Source organism: Thunnus maccoyii, chromosome 3 (assembly GCF_910596095.1).
Source record: "Thunnus maccoyii chromosome 3, fThuMac1.1, whole genome shotgun sequence".
NCBI classification, from domain to species: domain Eukaryota; kingdom Metazoa; phylum Chordata; class Actinopteri; order Scombriformes; family Scombridae; genus Thunnus; species Thunnus maccoyii.
In genome coordinates, this window is record NC_056535.1 from 14,204,256 (window position 1) to 14,224,548 (window position 20,293).

The following is a 20,293-nucleotide window of genomic DNA, read 5'->3' on the forward strand; positions in this document are numbered from 1 at the left end:
CCTCAAGCAATCCGACACATACAGTTATGCATTTGCAGATAATGCAGGATAAAAATGACATTTCATGGTTGTTTGTGTGCATAGTCAGTTTAGTGTATGTTTAAGAGAGATGGATGATATAATGCCCTCTAGATGACTCTTCTTTCCCTTCCGCCCCAGCCTGTCTCAGTACAGCGAGGAAAACATGATGGACCCCTACAACCTTGCCATCTGTTTCGGTCCCACCCTGATGTCTGTCCCTGAGGGCCACGACCAGGTCTCTTGCCAGGCCCACGTCAACGAGCTCATTAAAACCATCATCATCCACCACGACACCATCTTCCCTGGACAGCAGGACCTGCAGGGCCCCATCTACAGCATCCCTGGAGCTGGTGATGACTTCTGGTGAGTGCTTGGGAAGAGAGGGGGCTCAGAGATGACGAGGAGGCCAGAAAAAGGGCGGGCAGGTGGTTGATTTAGAGGCTGCCGTGGATTGATTGGGGGTTCAGCTTGTCTGCCTTGCTCAGGGCCAGGGGGCCACGAGGATCAGCTTACCCTCCCTCACACAGGAGATTAAAGTACCGCCTGACCACATCAGCCTGTGAGAGCACAGCACACACCACAACGCATTCAAGGGCCAACTTTCAATTTTATTGTAACGACAAGCCTCGGCACCAGTTATTATGATTACTGCCAGTCAGAGTAGTTGTTAAGACTGTAAGCCACACAAGAGGCGAAGCTCTCAGTCTCTGCTGTGGAAAGTGAAGACAGAAAAATATCATCACACTGACTTGGCTTGGCTTTGTTGCACTCAGAACCATAGCTACCACAGAGGAGTTTACATTCTACAACTTTAAAAAAAAAATGCACATGGTGGGTGTTTATTTGACTGATTCCAGTAATATACTGCAAAAAAAGACTACTTAAAGCCAACAAAATAAATTAATAAATCGCGACATAATGGATTCACTATTTATTCCACTTGTATTCCTGGCAGTGTAGAGAAGGCTTTGAAACAGCATTTAGATCTTCATTTCGGGACCAAAAATTTACAGAACAAGAACATAAATAAAATCCTGGCTATAGCCCTGGATACACCCAAACTCATCTCTAGATCTTGCAGTGCTCTCAGCTACATTTTCAAACTGTTATGTCAAGGACTGTACAAGTTTGTAAGATGGTCATGATCTCAGCGTTTAGCGGTGGTGTGGTACATATGAGCCTATGTGACTGAATTGAGGAATATGAGCTCAGGCTGTGAGTCATCAACACATGTTGTCAGTCTAAGACTCTTGTAGTTCTGTCTTTTTAACCCCATCTGCCCTCTGTGTCTACTGTAGTGACAGTCCACACTGTGAGCCCCCCCTTGTGGAAGAACCGGCACCTGACACCGTGTCTGTCAGCCACAACAGCGAAGATGGTGCATAACACACACACACACACGTGCACAAACACATACACGTAAATACAGTAAATGTACTGCATATACATAATTAACTTGATGAAGCCAGTTTCCGTCTGTCACCAGTTTATGAGATCTCACCCTGCTTTTCTCACCAGTTACTGTGGCTTTAACCTTTTAAACCAGCTCACATTCTGCTACCTGTAACTTGTTATTTATGCTGCTTTGTTACTGCTCAGCCATTTTTTAACATTTGTGCTGTCACCAAATACAGCAGCACTAACCAGCTATGCACTAATCTGGCTTCCCCTCTCCTCCACCACCTTCTTTTTCTCTCTTATTTGTTGCCGCCTCTCTGTTTCTCTGTCACTTCCTGTGTCTGTCCACCATTCTCTGAATCTCAGGCTCCTTGGCTGTTTCAGAGTCCGACCCGATTGAAGCCATCGCTCGGTTCGACTACTCTGGCCGCACCAGTCGGGAGCTATCATTCAAGAAGGGTGCCTCCCTGCTTCTGTTCCACCGAGCTTCTGATGACTGGTGGGAGGGACGACACAACGGAGTGGATGGACTGGTGCCACACCAATATATCGTGGTCCAAGACATGTAAGATGTGTTCCAATGGCTTATCTTGATCAAATATCTGCATAAGCAACAGAAAAACATTTGAAGGGAAATTCCAGTGTTTGCCTGGGTTTTAGTCTCTTATTTTTTTCTAATATGAATATTGATCATGATAATATTTTCCTCACTGGCCCTTTTGTTGAGTTTCTGGAAATGGCATCGACAAGAATGATGTCCAAGAGGGCAAAGGACCTACAATAAAACAGAACTTATCTCAAACATTTGTTTATTAATATGACTAGGGGAAAAAAACCCCAAAGTTCCTCTGGAAATCCCCATAGCCATTTTAGAAATGACAGCAGATCAACTTCCTGGTCAACTTTTACTGCCATATCCATATGGGTGCAGTAGTTTGTTTACATTAGAGTGAGGATTATTTATGCTTTTGTGCATACTAGAGAGGTAGTAACAAATGCAAGAGGATGGTTTATGTTTGCAAGTATTCCAACTGAAATACTAAAATGACATGGCCACCCTGACCTGATAGTGACCCATTGAAGGTCACTAAAAGATAAAGGGAGACTCCAGTTGTTCCAGTTTTCTTATTGCTCTACAGCAGCTATTCAGTTTATTACACCATGGGTTTTTAGGGGAATACTTAAAAGACAATTTCTGTTGAATCTAAGTTTTTTGTAAAACTGTAGGAGGCTTATGCTCCTTGTACTAACCTTTCTTATTCTTGACAGAGACTGCATCTCCCATTACTCTACAATAGAGGTGGTGAATAAAAAGTTACCTCGACGCATAGTCATAATGGACAAAAATACAGGAATAACACCAGGGATGACAAATGCAGGAATTTTGCTTTAAGTTTCTGTTTCTTTTCTTCTGGGTAAAACACTGTGTTTATCAGAAATAGTGTTTGTATTATTCATTTCCTGTTGCAGAAAGATAGCTTCCATTACTGCTTGTGCTTCCTTAGACCACTCTACTGTGGCCTGTTTGGATATGAGTCAAGAGCCTGGACAATAATTGCTAATCAGAAGTGAAATGGCACCAGTCAGCTTTGTCTTTCAGAAGTAATGCATCAGTATGTGAGTCAGTCCCTTCTCTGTTGGCTTTATAGAGCACAGCAATGATTTATAAACTAAGGTTTGATTGTTTCAGGTCTGATGGGGGTCGGGGAAGTCCAAAACCTGATGTGGACTCCAGGGACCTACTGGAGGAGAGGGTGTCCACTAGAGGCAGTGCTGCATCTCCTACTGGAGCTCATGTGGCTGACATATACCTGGCTAACCTGAACAAGTGAGTTTCTAATGCAGATAGTCATAAGATTTTTCACATATGAAAATCAGTTTGGGTCCAAAAAACTGTAAAAGCCAAAAAAAGAAACCAAACCCAAAATCTTAAACAAAAGAGTTGTTTTTTAGTTTGTGATTTTGGTTTCTTGTTAGTGTTTTTGTTGCTGCTGCTGTTGTAGTTTTTTTTTTAGACTTTTTTGTCCTGGACTGTCTTCTTACTGACCCATTTAGACACAAAACACGTAACATTACTGAAATGTTTCTCTCATTCAGGATGAGGAAACGTCCGGAGTCTGGGAGCATCCGAAGAACATTCCGGAGCTCAGAGAGCGAAAGTACAAGTCCAGGAGCCAGTGGAGGGGGAGGAGGAGGAGGAGGAGGAGGAGGAGGGGGAGGAGGGGTGAGAACAGCTTCTCTTCCTGTCGGCGGGGCTCTGGTGAAAGAAACTGGAGACAAACGACCCGTCAGCGCTCACAGCATCCTCAACTCAGTCACTCGCCACTCCTCACTCAAGACCAAGGTACTGTGAAATCTTTTAGATACAAGTTAATGTAATAAATAGAATATTTAGTTGATTTAGGGAGAAAATATAATCAAGGTCATTTTGAACATTTAGGTGGAGAGCCCACAGTTACGCAAGACGACTACAGCAGGACGCTCCAAGAGCTTCAGCAATCATAGACCACTGGACCCGGAGGTCATAGCCCAGGTGGAGCACAGCTCACAGGTACAGCTCTCAGTTCAGTTACTTACCACCTTGTCTGCATTTTTGTGTATGCTAACTTTAATGTCTGCCTCCTGTGTTGCAGGATATCGAGGCAATGAGCTCTGCCCTAAGTGAGCTCAGGGAGCTGGAGAGACAGAGCACCTCAAAACATACACACACCCCTGACGTGGTCCTGGACACACTGGAGCAGCTGAAAGGTGTGGGTGGTGGTGGAGGAGGAGGAGCCTCAGAGCCCTCCAGTCCACTCCACTCCCGTCTGTTGCGGGACAGTGAGGGGGGCTCCTCACACGCCCACCCACTTCAGCGGAGCGCCTCCTCGGCTAGCGACGTACCCTCCTCCTTCCGCCCCGCCAAGAGCCAGCCATGGAGCCCCCTGCCTTCTGCCACGTCTCCTTCTCTGTCCTCCTCCTCCCTCTCCTCATCTGTCCCTTCCTTTAGAGAGCTGCGCCCCCCAGCTACGAGGCCCAAGCCGGTAGTTTTCCCAAAGAGCGGAGGAGGGAGTGGCAGTCCAGCCATGGGCTCCCCAACCTCTACTGTGCCCCCTACACCTCCTCCTCCACTTGCGGGCCACACACATTCTCTCCCTCACACCCCTCCTCCTCCACCTCCACCCCAGTCTAATGACAAATCCTGCCCAGCTTAGGACCTCCTCACCACCACCCTAGCTCAAATCTGAACCACCATACTGATTCTTACAAACTAAGATTCTTACAGCTCTTCTACCAGGTGCTGGAAGCACTTTGTTTGTTTCACATAAGACCCCTAACCCACTACTCATGTGTAGCATTCACTTACGGTGTCCAGGCGTGTCCGAGACGCCATGTTCCCTTTAGAGTGTCAACAGTTTTTTTCTGCCCTTCAAAGACACTTGTTTTTCTTTGCCACCACAGAGATTCCAGGGATCACTGGATTTTAAAATCATTACCAAGGGAACAGGACTCAGGATGGACACCTACATACCTATCGCACCTGGAGCTTACATACACTAGCTTGTGATGTTTGAAATTGTGTTTGAGTGGGCGTGCAAGAGTGTTACTTGCCTTTACACACAGATCTAAGTGAGGAAAAAAAAGCACTGTTTGATTTTGTATAGTAGACGTGACAGTTTTCGTTTTTTTCTTTTTCTTTTTTAATGACCCCATGACTACCGGGGCTGGAAGGGAGTGTTTGATTCCTAAGAATAGACTGTGAAATGTTAAGCTCTCACTCTGTGTACAAATGAAACACTGACTTGCTGCTTCAGAAGAGTGAAGATAAAGGTGGACTTTTGAGATGATGAAAGGAAGGAAGAAAACTGGGCCAAATATCAGTGTAAGTCATGTGATCAAGAGCTTTATATTATCTCTTCCTCCAGTGTTCTCTAGATATGTTGGTGATTTTTTTTTTTTTTTTTAATTATTATTACTGTTCAGAACTAGTACCACAACAGGAGCATGACAGGAGCAGTGCTCTCCAAAATCTAACATCCAACAGAAATTCTTAAATGCACATATAGCAATAAAAATAATGAAAGCTGGTAGTTTGAGGCATTATGCTGTTTCTCTCCTGCAGCTCTACTCTGTGTGTAGGGGACCACTGAAACCCAGCATTTTTATGTGTAATGTTGGACTGTACACACACACGCACACTCTCTCCAAATCTGTGTGTGTGTGTGGAGTTTTGTGGCAGCTAAATACGCCTTTCAGGTTTTCCTTGCATGCTGGGGCCATAAACAGCAGCCACAATGGCAAGCTGGCTGATTGCATCAAGTTTATGTATCTGCAATACCAGCTATAGGTCAGCTTCAAAAAAAAAAAAAAAAAAAAAAAAAGTTACAGCTTGCTCCTTTAACTATATACTTCAGACTTTACAGTAAAAGGGGTTTAATTCTAATGGTGTGTATGTATGTTTAATAATCATGATGATAACTGGAAGCATGGAGCTGAGGATCCTCCTGAGTGTGTTTTTAGATAGAAGCACAACCAACCACCTCATCCGACGCGTTCTTAAGCAAAGTGTGCTTTTATTATGGACTTTTTTTTCTTCCCCGTTGTTTATTAATGGTCAGAATCTGTTATGGTAAAATGTGGAATAGTGTAGCAGTCTGGGTTCGTGCGCCTGTGGGAGCATGCGTGGATGTAGAGTATGTATGCACCTCACCCCACCACTGCCCACCCATCATAAGGGTATGCCACAAAACAACGAGGAGACACAGGGGAATACACTACTCCCTGTGTTTGACCCATATATAAAGCCCAAATACAAGGACTTACACCACAGGAGCCATTTTTATTTTCTTTTTCTGATATTATTTGTTAATATGTACCTTCAAAAAATCAGATCTGATGATGAATTAGGGAATATGTGAATAATTTTGAAAACACTGACTTCAAAAGCGGACACATGCCATTCAGGGTAAACTGGGTCTTTTGTGTTGTATTTCACATTCTAGAAAAAGTATTGAACTCCTTCTACCCAGACGTCCTAAGACTCTATCACACTTTTCCCCTCTTCCTCGACCTCTCTCCCAGAATTACAACATACTGCATTCCTGTATGCTCTCTACCAGGTAATGAATTATAACTGTAAATGTTTTTTTTTTAGTTTTTTTTTTTTTATTTCTGTATACTGTTTGTGTATTACCTGGTGTATTTGTGTTGCTCTTACCTCATCTCGACAACTGGAGGGACTGTGACTGTGTGTGTGTGTGTGTGTTGATGGTGAGAGATTAACTCACCTTATCAACACTCGCGCACTCACACACATACAGACATGCATGTGGGTGGTTGGTGTGTTTTGTCCCAGCTCCCCCTGTTTCGTCAAGGGGGGAACTGGGACCCTCTTCGATCTCAAATCAATCATCGTGCACTTGAACAACTTGGCTTGCGTGTGGACTAACTGTGTGGGGATGATTTGTCAGAATTGAATAATGTTAAATATGCATTTTTGTGTCCATTTGAAAACAGCAGAACTAAAAAAAAAAGACTGTAATGTCAAATCTATTTATAGTTGTCTCTGTATTACTGGAGAATCCTGTGTTCAGATGTACTTTGTATATACAATGTTGTACATTACAGAGGTACACTCTTTTTTTGGTACAATATTGTACAGTAATAGCAATAGTAGTTTAATCAAATAGGCCTTATATAATTCTATGTGTAGTTCTTGTAGTAGATCTGTTTTTTAATAAACATTGCTTGCTATAACGATTCTTGAATTCTTTGATGTTTCTGACAATAAAGAGAAAAATTACACTGCAATTTCAGAAAATCATCAATGTAAACGTCAATAAAAATGATATGATAGAGTTTGAGTCTGTTCAAAGTACAGTAACTTTTAAGCATTACTATGTGAGGGACCAAGAGTGTAGGCACTATTATATATGACAAAACAACTCAAGCTGTACAAACAGAAGAGAAGCCTCAAACAAAACTCAGGTCACAACCAGAGTACAGGTACATGTAAAGCCTGTCAGCCAACTAAAAACAGACACGCAGGCAAACATTTAGACACATACTGTACAGTATCTGCAGAAACAGACCAGACAGTCAATACACACAAATACTAAATCATACGTGAACATACATGAATTTTACTCACAGTAGTTAGAAAAATCATTTAACTTGTGGATCTCACAGCAAAGTATGGCTGCCTGCAGGAGTGGAAAGTACATTTACACAAGTACAAATTTGAGGTACTCGTGCTTTACCTGGATATTTCCATTTTATACTTCTACCCCACTACAGTTCAGAGGGATACATTGTACATTTTATTTCACTACATTTATTTGACATATTTGACAGCTTTAGTTAGTAGTAAATACAAGTAACTAAAGCTTACTTTGCAGATTGCATACAGAACATATGAGTTTATAAAATATGATGCATATTTATAGATTAAACTACCCAGCAGTGCATAAAATAGTTAAAATTTGCTCCATCTCAACTAGTTTCAACAGTAAAATGCTACTTTCACATAAATGCATTAACAATGAGAATTCAGTAACATATGACATTACAACAGAGAGGTAATTTATGTAAAACATAGATACATAGATTACATTTTACTATTAGTGTACTTTTACTTAAGAAATATCTTCAATGCAGGACTTTTACTTATAACCGAGTATTTTCACAGTGTGGTATTTTAAATAAGATCTGTATAAGTTTTCCAGTCTGCCTGTAAGATGCAAGACAAAGCAATAAGGTTTTAACAGCCTCAGAGAAAAATACAACCCCCAAAGGTCAACAGTCCAGTCAGTGTATTTCTTATTTTTTGTGTAAGCTGCACATGCACCTTTTGCCTTTCTTGTCATATATATCAGTCAGTCCTCTAAAACTATTATAAAATAGGCATCAGTTGCCAGTGGTAAAGGGAACCTTTAATATATGAAAATACCACGATTATAATAACATTCCGTGTTTTTAATAGTATTGTACAGGTGGGATTTTTGAATTTGTAACATTAAATTTGCTGAAATATTGTGACAATAGTCCGATTTATTCCAGTGCATGATCATCTCTCTATTCATGATACTTCTGTTAGAAACAGCCTGCATAAAACAGTTTTTTAATATTAGGGGTAGATGTAGATGCACATTGAGGAGCTGCTTGAAAGAAAATAGCCAATGATATTGCTATTTATAGACAGTTTAGTTTAATTTAACTTAATTTTATTTTGATTTTTTAAAATATTGTATGTGTGTAATTACGTCATTGCGTCACAGATATGCAAAATGGCACGTGACATCATCTAGCGACTTTTCCTGCAGGCTTTAGCTACTTTCCACTGAAAATAGTTGGCAACACTGATTGCTTTATAAGGGATTTCCGCATTGGCTTTAGTTTCAAGCCATGGTTGTTGCCTTTTGGCACAGACGGAAACGTTCAAGTTCACATGTCGCTGCATTTCCGCCATCCAAATTAAGGCCATATATTCCGCCCAGTATGCAGCCGACACTTCCTCCATCGCACAGCAGCGCTGCCAGCTGCTGCCTGTAAAGAAACTGGTGAACTCTCTTCATCCACGTTAGAGGGACATTTAAGGAAATAGTAATTATTTCCAACAACAGGCCTTACCTGTTCAGAAAAGCAGCCTTTCTGCAAGTATGCAACGCTTTCTGTCACTGCGGAAGACGTCTCAGATGTAGGCGTGTTTTGTTTTTCTGACAAGTTAAAGACTTACGGTAAATCCACGGAGCAGTTCGTGCGGTAACTGACAACGCCAACGTTTATTGTTACGCCGGGTTGTTGTGCTGCGGCAGCCTGCGTAACCAGGCTCAGCAGAAAGGTTTGTAAGGGAATTTTTCTGATTTAAAGTCACTTAAATTAGATAAAAACACTGCTAGTTGTTAACTGCAGCTACTGTCCAGGCAAAGCTAACATACAGCTAACATTTCAGCTGGTTAAATGAACCTTTAACTAGCACTTAGGTTAAGTAAGCTATAGGTTAAGTTAGTCACTAACAGAATGTGCTAGTTGTGTTATTAAAGTGGAAAGTCAAGAGATTTATATGTGATGGTGGCTCAAGAAAATCATTACAGCATACTGTTCATTTCTATGGGGACTTAGTTTGTCTAGTCATTGTAAACAGAGTTTGTGATCTTTTTTTCACTGTATTTCATGGTATTTTTGTCCTCCTAATTAAAGTTGTAAGTATGTACAGTAGTTTAACCAGCCTACCTACTTTGCCTTTGAGTCCATTGTTATCTCTAAAAGAACACAAAGAAAAAGAAGGACTTGTCTCCTTCCTGTTTCTGTTAATATTTTTCTAATTCTGTGTGCTAATTATTCTCTTTTCTCCAGTATGTCAGGAATTACAGCCAGTACAACAAACTACCTCTGGTCTATACAGGATGTCCTTGGTCAGGGGGCAACTGCCAGTGTCTACAAGGCACGCAACAAGGTAGCCACACTGGATGATTTTATCATCACAATGCACTCTATCAAGTTGCTTTACACCAAGCTCATCTACATCACACCACCACACCACAATTTCAGATGGCCTACTTTTTGGCTCAAAGGCAACACCAGGATGTGTGATAAGACTCCAGTGCTGATGTATGTGCTGTGTGACATTCTGACATGACGCTGTGATTCGTCACTGCTGATAGAAATGTGCGTATGTTTTGTGTGTGTTCAGAGGTCAGGTGAGCTGGTGGCCGTCAAGGTGTTTAACATAGTGAGCTACCACCGCCCACATGAGGTCCAGATGAGAGAGTTTGAAATGCTGCGGAAGCTCAACCACAGCAATATCGTCAAGCTGTACACTGTGGAGGAGGTAAGGTTACGATGAAAAGGAGTGATAAGGGAAAAACACAGTCAGATGAGGTAATTATCACTGTGTAAAACAGGACTGCAGCTTTATTCCATAATAATTTAACATCTACAAGGAATAGCATTTAAGCTCCTGGTCTTACACTTTTAGACACTGTGATCAGATTAGTTTCTATTGTTCCTCTAGTACGTCCATCAAAATTAAAAATTAAAAACTGAAAAAAAAAAACGTGTGTATATGTATGTGTGTGTGTATATATATATATCCCAGTATGTTTGCAGTATAGGGAAGTGCGGCTCACCTCTTAACCTCTCTCTGTTTCTAGCTTCCCTCTAAACAGAAGGTGTTGGTGATGGAATATTGTTCAGGAGGAAGTTTGCTCAGCCTGCTTGAGGAACCAGAAAATGCCTTTGGCCTGCGTGAAACAGAGTTTCTCACCGTTTTGCAGTGTGTCGGTGGGTGTGTGCATCTAATTTTGTTCAATAACTTCATATACCTAAAATGAATTATTCCTCTGTCTCTGCTCTTTCAGTGCAGGGAATGAACCACCTGCGAGAAAACGGAGTCGTGCACCGGGACATTAAACCAGGCAACATCATGCGTCAGGTCGGGGAGGACGGCAAATCTGTTTATAAGCTGACTGACTTTGGAGCAGCAAGAGAGCTGGAGGATGATGAGAAGTTTGTGTCGGTCTATGGGACTGAAGAGTATCTGGTAAGAAAACAGGGACACTGATAAATTTGACTGTGCAGTCAAAAATTACTTCCTCCAGTAAAGTGACTTTGACAGTGTAGTTGAGTGCATATCACTGTCAAAAGCTGCACAATCCTTTCAATATGTTTTTTGGGGGGGTTAATCCAAATATAACATGTACTAAATATAGTAAAAATAAAAGAAGAATCTATAAGATTATTCATGAAAAGGATGTAAAAAATAAAATAAAATCTTGAAAGCCTTTGCTGCTTTGCTAGTAGAATTTCCCTTAACTTTGCTCCAAATTTAATTAAAAATCTGACAACTTACACAGAAACATAACTCACAGGGTGAAGGTGATAAACAACAAAAGCGATGCCCACTGTTGGAAATTAGATTTTCATAAACCACTTTAATGTCTCAGCAGCTGTGTTTTTGAGATTTGTCTCCACCATATGGTGCACCAAGAGTTCTCTTATATCATCATTACTACAGGTTAGCTTACAGCCAACCTTTGCACAGACTATTGTATTCATATTCTATTACTGCTGCCCCGAAGAACATGAGGTGACTTCATGAACAGAAAGTCTTTTTATTGCTTCGGTGGAGGGGGGCGTTGCTGAGAGTGTATTCATCCTCAACTAATGCCCTAGATAAATAAAGACATCAAAGTCAAATGAAAAAGAAATTTAAATAATAGTGCATGAATAAAAAAGTGTGCTCAATGTGTCCTAATGATGGGTAGTTATAAAATTATTATACATTAGTTAACCTTCTCTATCTGCAGTTTTCCTGCAGGGAAACCTCTTTTGGCAATAATAATAAAAGATGTATGTTAGTAATACATTTCACCACTGTGCCCATTTTTAAAGTCAAGGGTGCCATCACTATAGTTGTATTTTTTCCACTAATTCAGTTTCTTCCTTTTATACTCTGCTTATGAGCTATAACCTACTAAATCATGCTACCTTTACTACTATAAAAGCCCTATTTCCTCACTGAGATATTGCTTATCCTCCATCCGGATCTAAATCTCTATCTGTTGCATGTAATTGGTGGTTTGTTATGAACCCTATCATTGCATGTGAATCTACTCCAGCTTGATTTGAAAATCCTGTGTTGCTAAGGATCACCAGTGTAAAGTTTCACAGCAAAGACAACTTGACTGTGTTGAACTGACTTTGTGAGAAAAGCCATGTAAAGCCCAGATCTTGATACCTAGAAAGCAATTTGCATTAACAACACTAGGAAGCCCTCTAGTGGACCAATGATGAACATATTAGTTCTGAGGATATCAAATAACTGAACATGGAAATGGTGCATATAGAGAACAATTTGACACATCAACAAACAATAAGAATATATTATATGTCATAAAAGTGTATATGTAGTACATATAAATACTTACCTACTTACAGTCTTTCTTAAAGTACATGGACAAGGACATGTGTAAGCCTATTCGTTAAAGCAGTTATACATTTCTCTGTTACATTTCTGCATACTGTCATTTCTAATATGAGCTTCCCTGATAACAAGAAAGAGGTTCCTGTGGAAAGTATACAGGGTGGGGAAAAACATTGCTTTCATTTGACACTTAGATTATACTCAAGGGTAGATCTTATCTGTTACCTGCTAACATATGAGGGTGTAACGTCTGTATATCCACCTCTGCAGACTTGCTTGTGTCTTACTGTGTGTGTGTGTGTGTGTGTGTGTGTGTGTGTGTATTTATGTAGCACCCAGACATGTATGAGCGTGCAGTGCTACGTAAGCCTCATCAGAAGTCCTATGGAGTGAGTGTAGACCTGTGGAGTATTGGTGTGACATTTTACCACGCTGCTACTGGGAGTCTCCCCTTTGCGCCGTTTGGAGGACCCCGCAGGAACAAGCCCACCATGTACGCATACGACCTTGCAGTCAGTAGTAGACTAGTTAACATTTTTTCTGTGTAAATAAAAGAACCACTTCGCTTTTTAACTGTGCTCAGAATCTGCCCTTAGAGAAAAAAGTTTTGATGCCTGTTGTTTATTCAATTTGACTGCCCATCCATTATCCGTAGGTACAAAATAACCACAGAGAAACCTATGGGGGCAATAGCTGGAATACAACGAGCCGATAACGGACCGATAGAGTGGAGCTACCACCTACCTCACAGCTGCCAACTTTCACAGTATGTCACTTCATAAAGAGTGTGTGAACATGATTATGCACAGTCATTATTTAATAAGAGCACATAATGTTAATTTTTACTTAATCACATCTGTCTCTCTCTCTCTCTCTCTCTGTAGGGGTCTGAGGGTGCAGCTGGTTCCTGTGCTTGCAGGTATACTTGAGGCTGATCAGGAGAGGTGTTGGGGTTTTGATCAGTTCTTCACAGCCACCACAGACATACTGCAGCGGCAGCCAGTTCACCTCTTTGCTCTGCAACAGGCCATGGCACACAGTATCTATATACACCATTACAACACGTAAGTGTGCACAGGCGTATTGTCACACATATTACTCTGATGAAACACCAATAAAGCAGTCTACAGATTAGAGGACTGTTTAAAATCTGAGTGTTTCATGCCATGTAACAGACTTGAAGCAGATTTTCAGTCACAGTGTCCTGGCAGGTTTGTATTTTTGCTGCTGTACAACACAGAAGTCAAAATGAATATTTTGTGTCATTTGAGCAGCAGAGGGCGCTGTTGTATAGAGAATAGCGTCATCTGTTTACAGATGAGTTCTACTCTTAAGGTTTTCTCCTAATTCATTTATAAAAATTGTGAGGCCCTAAAATAAAGCTCTGTCATACACCTTTGTTCACATTCATAAAACTGGACTTATGGCCATTAGCTACTACAGCTTTAGATCTATTACTGAGATAACCAAACCAATTACATGACTTTTCATCTAATCCAAGAAAGTTAAGGCGTTTCAGATTAAACTTGTAATGCTGACCCCCTTTATGCAGAGGTAATATATAGTCTGCTTTCCAAGGGTTCAGGATGCTTTCTGCTTTGACAGTCAAATGTAAGATAAGCATTCAACTAAGAATGGAGTTACTAATAATAGAGAAAATATATAGTATTTGATCATTTGAGGAACATGATGGGATGTGAGCTGAATCATGGGTGTAAATAATTAGGTTAAATTTGATTTAGGTGATTAATATTAAAATTCAATTTTTATTTAAAAAAAACACACATCTCTGGATAATGTTGAATTGTTTATGCAACCATGGAAAGGTTTAAACAGAAAAATTAAATAAAAACTTTATTAATTAACTGTAGTAAAACAAACTAATTGCAACCATTACATAATGAAACATGTTCAGTTTTACTTTTCTTTTAGTACAGAGTTAGTGGTGTTTATTTTGTTGGTCACCGGCTTTCCATGCATCGTTGCTCATGAATAAATGTTGCGATCACACTTTGATTATCTCCACAAACATATATTCAAATTAAAAGCCACCTGCGCTGGTCATTGTGGATGCACCAGTAAATTTGTGCAGAGCAGTGCAAGATGATACTGATGATACTGATCTTAAAAAAACAGAAATTTAAAAAGGCGTCTAATGGCCAAAAATACTTTCTCTCTCCTCTCAATCCACCCAGTGTGTCAGTCTTCTTCGAGGAGGTGGCGGCTCAGACTGGTATAGGAGTGCAGCAGCAACATCTGTTGTATCTGGGCCATGACCTTCCTCTGGAGGGCAGTATGAAGGTGGTCAACCTCCCGAGCACTTCACCTGACCAGCCCCTTATTCTGCTCAGTGACGGGCTTGAAACAAACACCAGCCTGCCATTCAGAGAACGTAAGACAAAGACGCACACACATCTTTGAGTTCTGGAGCTTTACTCTTCTTAATTCTTTGCTTCCCCTTTGGAGATATGAAAGTGATGTTGTTGTGATATGATGATCTGAGGTGTTTTCCAGAAACTCACTCACTTACACAAGAAATAAGAATCTTTGTGAATCAGCTGTTTTCCACTGGTTGTATTGAGTCAGGTTTATTTTTATGGCAATCCCAAATGTAGACAAAATTAAAAAAGAAAAAAAAAACACTAATCATATTTCATATAATGTCTGCTGCAATTATAAATGGATAAGGCTGGCATGATTCCATAGTTTTATTACTGTCAACAAATCCCATGAAAATGCCACAACCAACAATTCGATAGCCCGTCTTTACTTTGTTTAATTTCAGCATATTTGAAGACAAGTCTTTGAAAAGGGGTTACATATACTCTCAGTTTTAGAAAATTCAAATGTATTTACTTGAACAGCTGGGCGCTATAGCTTTTAGCAAACATTACTCAAACAATAGTAAATAGTGCATCTGTTGGGGACTATTTTCAGCAGCTGATTTGGTGCTCCAGTGATTATTTACCACAACAGGATGATGATGATGATGATGATGTGGGATTGACTTGAAGTAAACGTAAAAGTGCCCATGTTCATCATAATGAAGGAACATGTCACCAGGTGCAGCGATGTGACTCATGTACATCTTTTTATGGGATTTCATGACAATAAAATATAGAATATGTGCAGCTTTAACCTTTGATGTGCAGCCACACACACACATGAATATTCATTTTTGGGGTATTTGTTTCTTCTCTCCTCTGTAGCAGAGACTCCTGTCATCCCATGCAAGTTTGACGTTGTAGCAGACTACAACTTCTCCAAGGTAGTGCCCAAGTTAAACTATTTTTTTTCTTTATTTTATGTATCATAAGCCTCCTACCCATCATCATTATCTCATTTAATCCCCTTTTCTTTGTAGGTAATAGTGGGAGTGGTCCACCAGTATCTGAGGATAGTACAGTTGCTGCACACACATCGAGAGCAGCTACTTCATGGATACTACAGCTACATGTGAGACATACATACTCAAAGAAGGATTTTTTTTTTCACTGAATTGAATGATGCATCTCAGTGGTTATGTAATGACTCTTGTCAAACTCTTCTTCCCTCCATTTCTCCTCCATGTTTCCCTCTTTCACGCTCGTATCGTTCCTCAGGATGAGGCTGCGCAGGGAGTGCGGAGAGGCCATGCATAGTATTGCAATGATCACCATTAGACTGCAGTCCTGTCTCAGCATAGAACACAGGATTCACATGCTGTGAGTTTATCTACACACATTTTGAAGCTAATAAAGGGAATCTTTTATGTCACACTTGCTATAGTTTCTGTTTGAGGCTCAACAAACTGAATTGGTCAACATTAAAACTTGGTTTTGTTATATGAATATAGATTCTGAGATCTGTTGAGATTTGTTGACAAAAATGTCTCTGACATTTCTGGTATTGTCATAATCCAACCCTATAACTTCCTCCTGTTTTTTTCCCTTTCTCCTTCCAAATCTGTTATATCTTTATGTTTCTTAGAGAACATTATCCTTCAGAAAACTCAGGTTCAGCTGATAACAGTCACAAGCTGCAGCAGGTGAGTGTCGTCATGGAGCCACATCACAGAAACCTGCTTATGGTGGGACAGGGGCTTTGGGTGTTGCTTTTTTCACATTTGTATCCCATAGCACCTTAAAGGGGCACTGCACATTTAACACATGAAGATCAGTTTACTGGTCATCGTTAGTAAGTTTTTTATTTGGTATCAGAGTCTGTGGCAATTGTCCCTGCAGGTCCACGAGCACCTGCCTATATACACTGCTGGCATCCAAGAGTTTCAGAACCGGCTGGATCACCTGCACATAGAACAGGCCAAACTAGCAGAGACCCTGGCCAATGACAAAAGGTACTCCAGGAAAGCAGGGAATCACAGCTTCAGGTTGGGCTCATTGGTTTGTGATGTTTGAAGTTTGACCTCTTGTCTCCTACAGCTGTCAGAAGATGGAGATGCTGCTCCAGAAGATAACAGCAATTCATCAGCACTACCGTAAAGACAGACTCACCGGCAGTATGTGTGCTTCTCTTGTTTAATATACTATATATTTATTGCTCTGTTTGTGCATTGTCATGTTTACATTACCGACATTAACTCATTTCTTATTTTCACCACAGAGCTGGCATATAATGATGAGCAAATTCATAAGTTTGAGAAGTGAGTATGTGTCCACGCAGCCGCTGTCCTGCTCACCCAGCCAGTAAAGGATGTTCTTCTGAGCTCCTGTAATCTGCTTGTCACTCTTCCTTCCCAGAATCCACCTGTCATCCCACATTAAGCGAGTGAAGTCTCTCTTCAGAGAGGACTGTGTGCAGAGATACAAAGAGCTTTTGGCCTCAACAAGGACATGGAGCAGGTCAGAGCAGGCTCTCAACTCAGATTTTTTAAGGCCTTTTCACACCTGAAAGTCCAAACCAAGGTTCATGTTTTTGTTACATTGTATACATTTGATCCTGTTTTGGTTAGGTTTCACATGGCAATTATGCAAGCGCACTAAAGAAGTTTACAAGACATACCTACATCCTGTTATCATCACCTACGTGGGCTGCGTTCCCCTATACTTGACATTGTTGGTTTTGTAGGTGGGCGTGCATGTGATGAAGGCGTAATGTCAATTCGGCGGGTAGCCTTCTATCACCATTTGAATTAATCTAGAAAAATGAATGAACAGATTCATTTAGTTGCCACTATAATAATATTTTTATGGCACTACTTTATCTTCAGGTGGCATTGCTCTCCTGTCCTCTCATATCCTCTCTCTCTCATCCTCTCCAAAAATACCTGGAGAGTTTACTTTTCATAACTTGATCTCTTCCTCTCCCCATGTGCTGCCGCGGTTCATTTTTTCTTTTTCCACTTCTGACGATAGTCTGCCGGAACTTCCTGTAATTGGTCCAAAAGTCTGAACCATCCAAAAAATGTTTTCACGCTAGAAATGAACCGAACCACGGTGCAGTTTGGTCCGGACTACGGTGTGAGGGAGGTTTCACACCTGTAATTTTGGTTCTGATCAAACTGAAAAGTTTTAAAGTCTGGACTAAACAAGATCGCTGTGAAAGGGCCCTTGATCTCCAGAAACCATGTAAACTTTGGACCAGAGTCACTTCGCCTGTGTTAGATAACTGTTTGTTTGGTTCGACAGCCATTCACATACAGATGATGGAAGCTTACATGAAGAAGATTAACACAGGACAGTAGGACATTGCTATTCAGCAGTCCCTCTCAAAACAGATTAAGTTGGTAGTCTGTTTCATTAATCCCACTTCACATTTGTTTACCCAGTGACATTGAGATTGTACATCTGGTTACACTTTACTTTCTAAATCTTGCCTTTCCTTTCAATTTTGATCAGCTAGACAATAGACTATTTCATATTGATCTGTGGATAACGTACATGGAAATATATGTACATTGTGTATATTTTAAATTTTAATATCATATATGACCTGGTAGGTATGATCAACACTAAATACATTATTTCTCAAATTTCCAAATATATTGTAATTCCTTTTTAAACTTTTTTCCACCAATTTTAAGAAACCTCTTTATTTAACAGATACAAATGATTGGATTCCCCAATTTTGAATCAAACAAATAATTACAGCCTTACTAATTCATATACTGTCCAAGGTTATGGTGAAGATTTAGTAAGTAAAACCTTGAATAAGGTTTGTGTTAAATAAATATCATTTGATTGCTATTAATAATGTATCCAGATTAGTTGTCAACACACCTTTTCTAATTCATAATTGGTCATGTCAGATTTCAGTGTTCACATTTAATTAACAAATTTAACAATTTACCATTTTGAATTGTTTTCCCAATCAAGCAGGTACTGGCACTGTAAAGACGGTAGCTTTGACTTACTGAAAAGTGTCCCTGCTGTATTTGCAGTGTTTTAATGGAGATGCAGACCAGACTGCAGGACTTCAGCTCTTTCTCCGTAGGCTTGTTGGCAGACTTGGAGATGAGCGAGCAGCGCCAGAATAAGGTAAACAATTCATTTTTTTCCCGTCGAAACTGGTCACTGTGCCTTTTTAGTCTGTGGAAGATTGTACTGTAACATTATGCACCATCACGTGCAGTTTAATATACACTTGTTAGCATTCCACTAACATATCTTTTTTATTTAATTTTTTTTTGTCCGGTAGATTCGTGAGTGTATTTTTTTCAGTGGTCATGTTAGTGATGTCACTCACGTAGCATCTCAGTGATGTGATGATGTAATGTCTCAACATGTCCACCTCAGGCTCTGGACAGAAACCTGTTCACTCTGCAGTCCAAGAGAGCAGGACAGCAGCCTGCAATCGCACCCAGGGACAAGGAGCAGATGGTATCCAGGTGTGACTTTGTGTGTGTGTGTGTGTGTGTGTGCGTGTGCATGTGTGCGTGCAAGATAGAGACAGTTGCCCTGATAACATTTATCTTTGTTCTAGGATGCACCATCTAAAGGAGGAAATGGAAATTTTGGTCAGGGAACTACAGTGTAACAACAGTATTATAGAGAGGTCAGTTCAATAACCAACTTCTTGTCTTTACATGTCAATAAGTCAACAGATGATACAGAATGATGTTATTCTTTGTTTTGTTCTGTAGTCTGGGAACAGTGAACTCAGCAGCAGCCGCTCTGGAGCCGAGCTTGGCCAGACCCTCTACACTGTGACACAAGTGCAGCGTCTTTGCATCTCAACTCACAAATACACTCTTTCTGACAAACACCTCATCTTTTTAAACTGCCACTCATGAGCAGTTATGGACATTGTGCTGGATCTTATGTCTTTCTTATGAAAAGGAAGCGACTGAAGACAAATCTCAATTTAGAGATAAGATGGGAAAAGAGGAAATGCTACTGATGGATTTTTCTGTCAGTGTGTTTGTGTGTGTGTGTGTGTACGTGGTTGACGACTGAGTACATCAGTTCAATACAAACCTCATTAATGCCTTTAGTGTTATTGTATTTTTAATAGGCTGCCACAGTGATGGAGTCTCAGGATAAAGCCAAATGAATGCAAAGTCAGCTGCTTGAGTATTTTTTTTTGGGGGGGGGTTTGGCTGTGTTTCCTCTTTGTCCCGCAGACGTAGCACTGCAGAATCTGGCAAACCTTTACATTTAACAAGATAAACTCTGTATGTTACTGTCTGTGCGTCTGTCTGTGTGTTTGTTAAAGGAAGGGCTTTTTGTTGATCATTCAAATGGTTTCACATGATTTAATTTCTTACTTCAGGCATATCATTGTGATTGATTAAATCAGTGACTTCCAGCATCTCCAAGCACACCGCGCTGTTGCTTTGAAGTTGCATTTTGCCTCTGTTTATATTTAACTGGAGTGATAAGTTACTTCTCTGTATTTTATCGTAGGTTTCACTTAAAAAGAGAAGAAACGCAGTCAGGGAAACTCAGCGGTCTGTCTGTCTTTTAAACAAAATTACATAAGGCTAACACGGTCCAGTGACAGATTCACAGTATGAAATGACATTAACGAGTG

At 40.4% G+C, this 20,293-nt stretch overlaps 2 protein-coding genes across 5 annotated transcripts in view; both read left to right on the plus strand.

The window, feature by feature from the left end:
- The window catches only part of srgap2 (SLIT-ROBO Rho GTPase activating protein 2), a 53,569-nt gene extending 46,414 nt beyond the window's left edge, over positions 1-7,155 (plus strand). For 2 of the 4 annotated variants that reach the window (XM_042405701.1, XM_042405703.1), the window contains 7 exons: positions 160-384; positions 1,320-1,399; positions 1,786-1,984; positions 3,110-3,247; positions 3,517-3,763; positions 3,860-3,970; positions 4,053-7,155. In XM_042405701.1, coding sequence (XP_042261635.1) covers positions 160-384; positions 1,320-1,399; positions 1,786-1,984; positions 3,110-3,247; positions 3,517-3,763; positions 3,860-3,970; positions 4,053-4,613 — 1,561 coding nt within the window. In that variant the 3' untranslated portion in view covers positions 4,614-7,155. Of the gene's footprint in view, positions 1-159; positions 385-1,319; positions 1,400-1,785; positions 1,985-3,109; positions 3,252-3,516; positions 3,764-3,859; positions 3,971-4,052 lie in introns of those variants that run through there. The other 2 variants (XM_042405702.1, XM_042405704.1) reach the window with 2 other exon arrangements.
- A 1,553-nt stretch (positions 7,156-8,708) lies between these two features.
- Positions 8,709-19,824, plus strand: ikbke (inhibitor of nuclear factor kappa B kinase subunit epsilon). Its single transcript, XM_042407527.1, has 21 exons — positions 8,709-9,238; positions 9,754-9,853; positions 10,091-10,228; positions 10,551-10,680; positions 10,758-10,939; positions 12,655-12,815; positions 12,978-13,088; positions 13,207-13,386; positions 14,518-14,714; positions 15,532-15,590; positions 15,687-15,778; positions 15,925-16,026; positions 16,292-16,349; positions 16,546-16,658; positions 16,744-16,820; positions 16,925-16,964; positions 17,062-17,163; positions 18,702-18,798; positions 19,057-19,148; positions 19,244-19,315; positions 19,404-19,824. Exons 2-21 carry the CDS (start codon positions 9,755-9,757, stop codon positions 19,468-19,470), a joined length of 2,169 nt encoding a protein of 722 aa, XP_042263461.1. The 5' UTR covers positions 8,709-9,238; position 9,754; the 3' UTR covers positions 19,471-19,824.
- Positions 19,825-20,293: the final 469 nt, after the last annotated feature.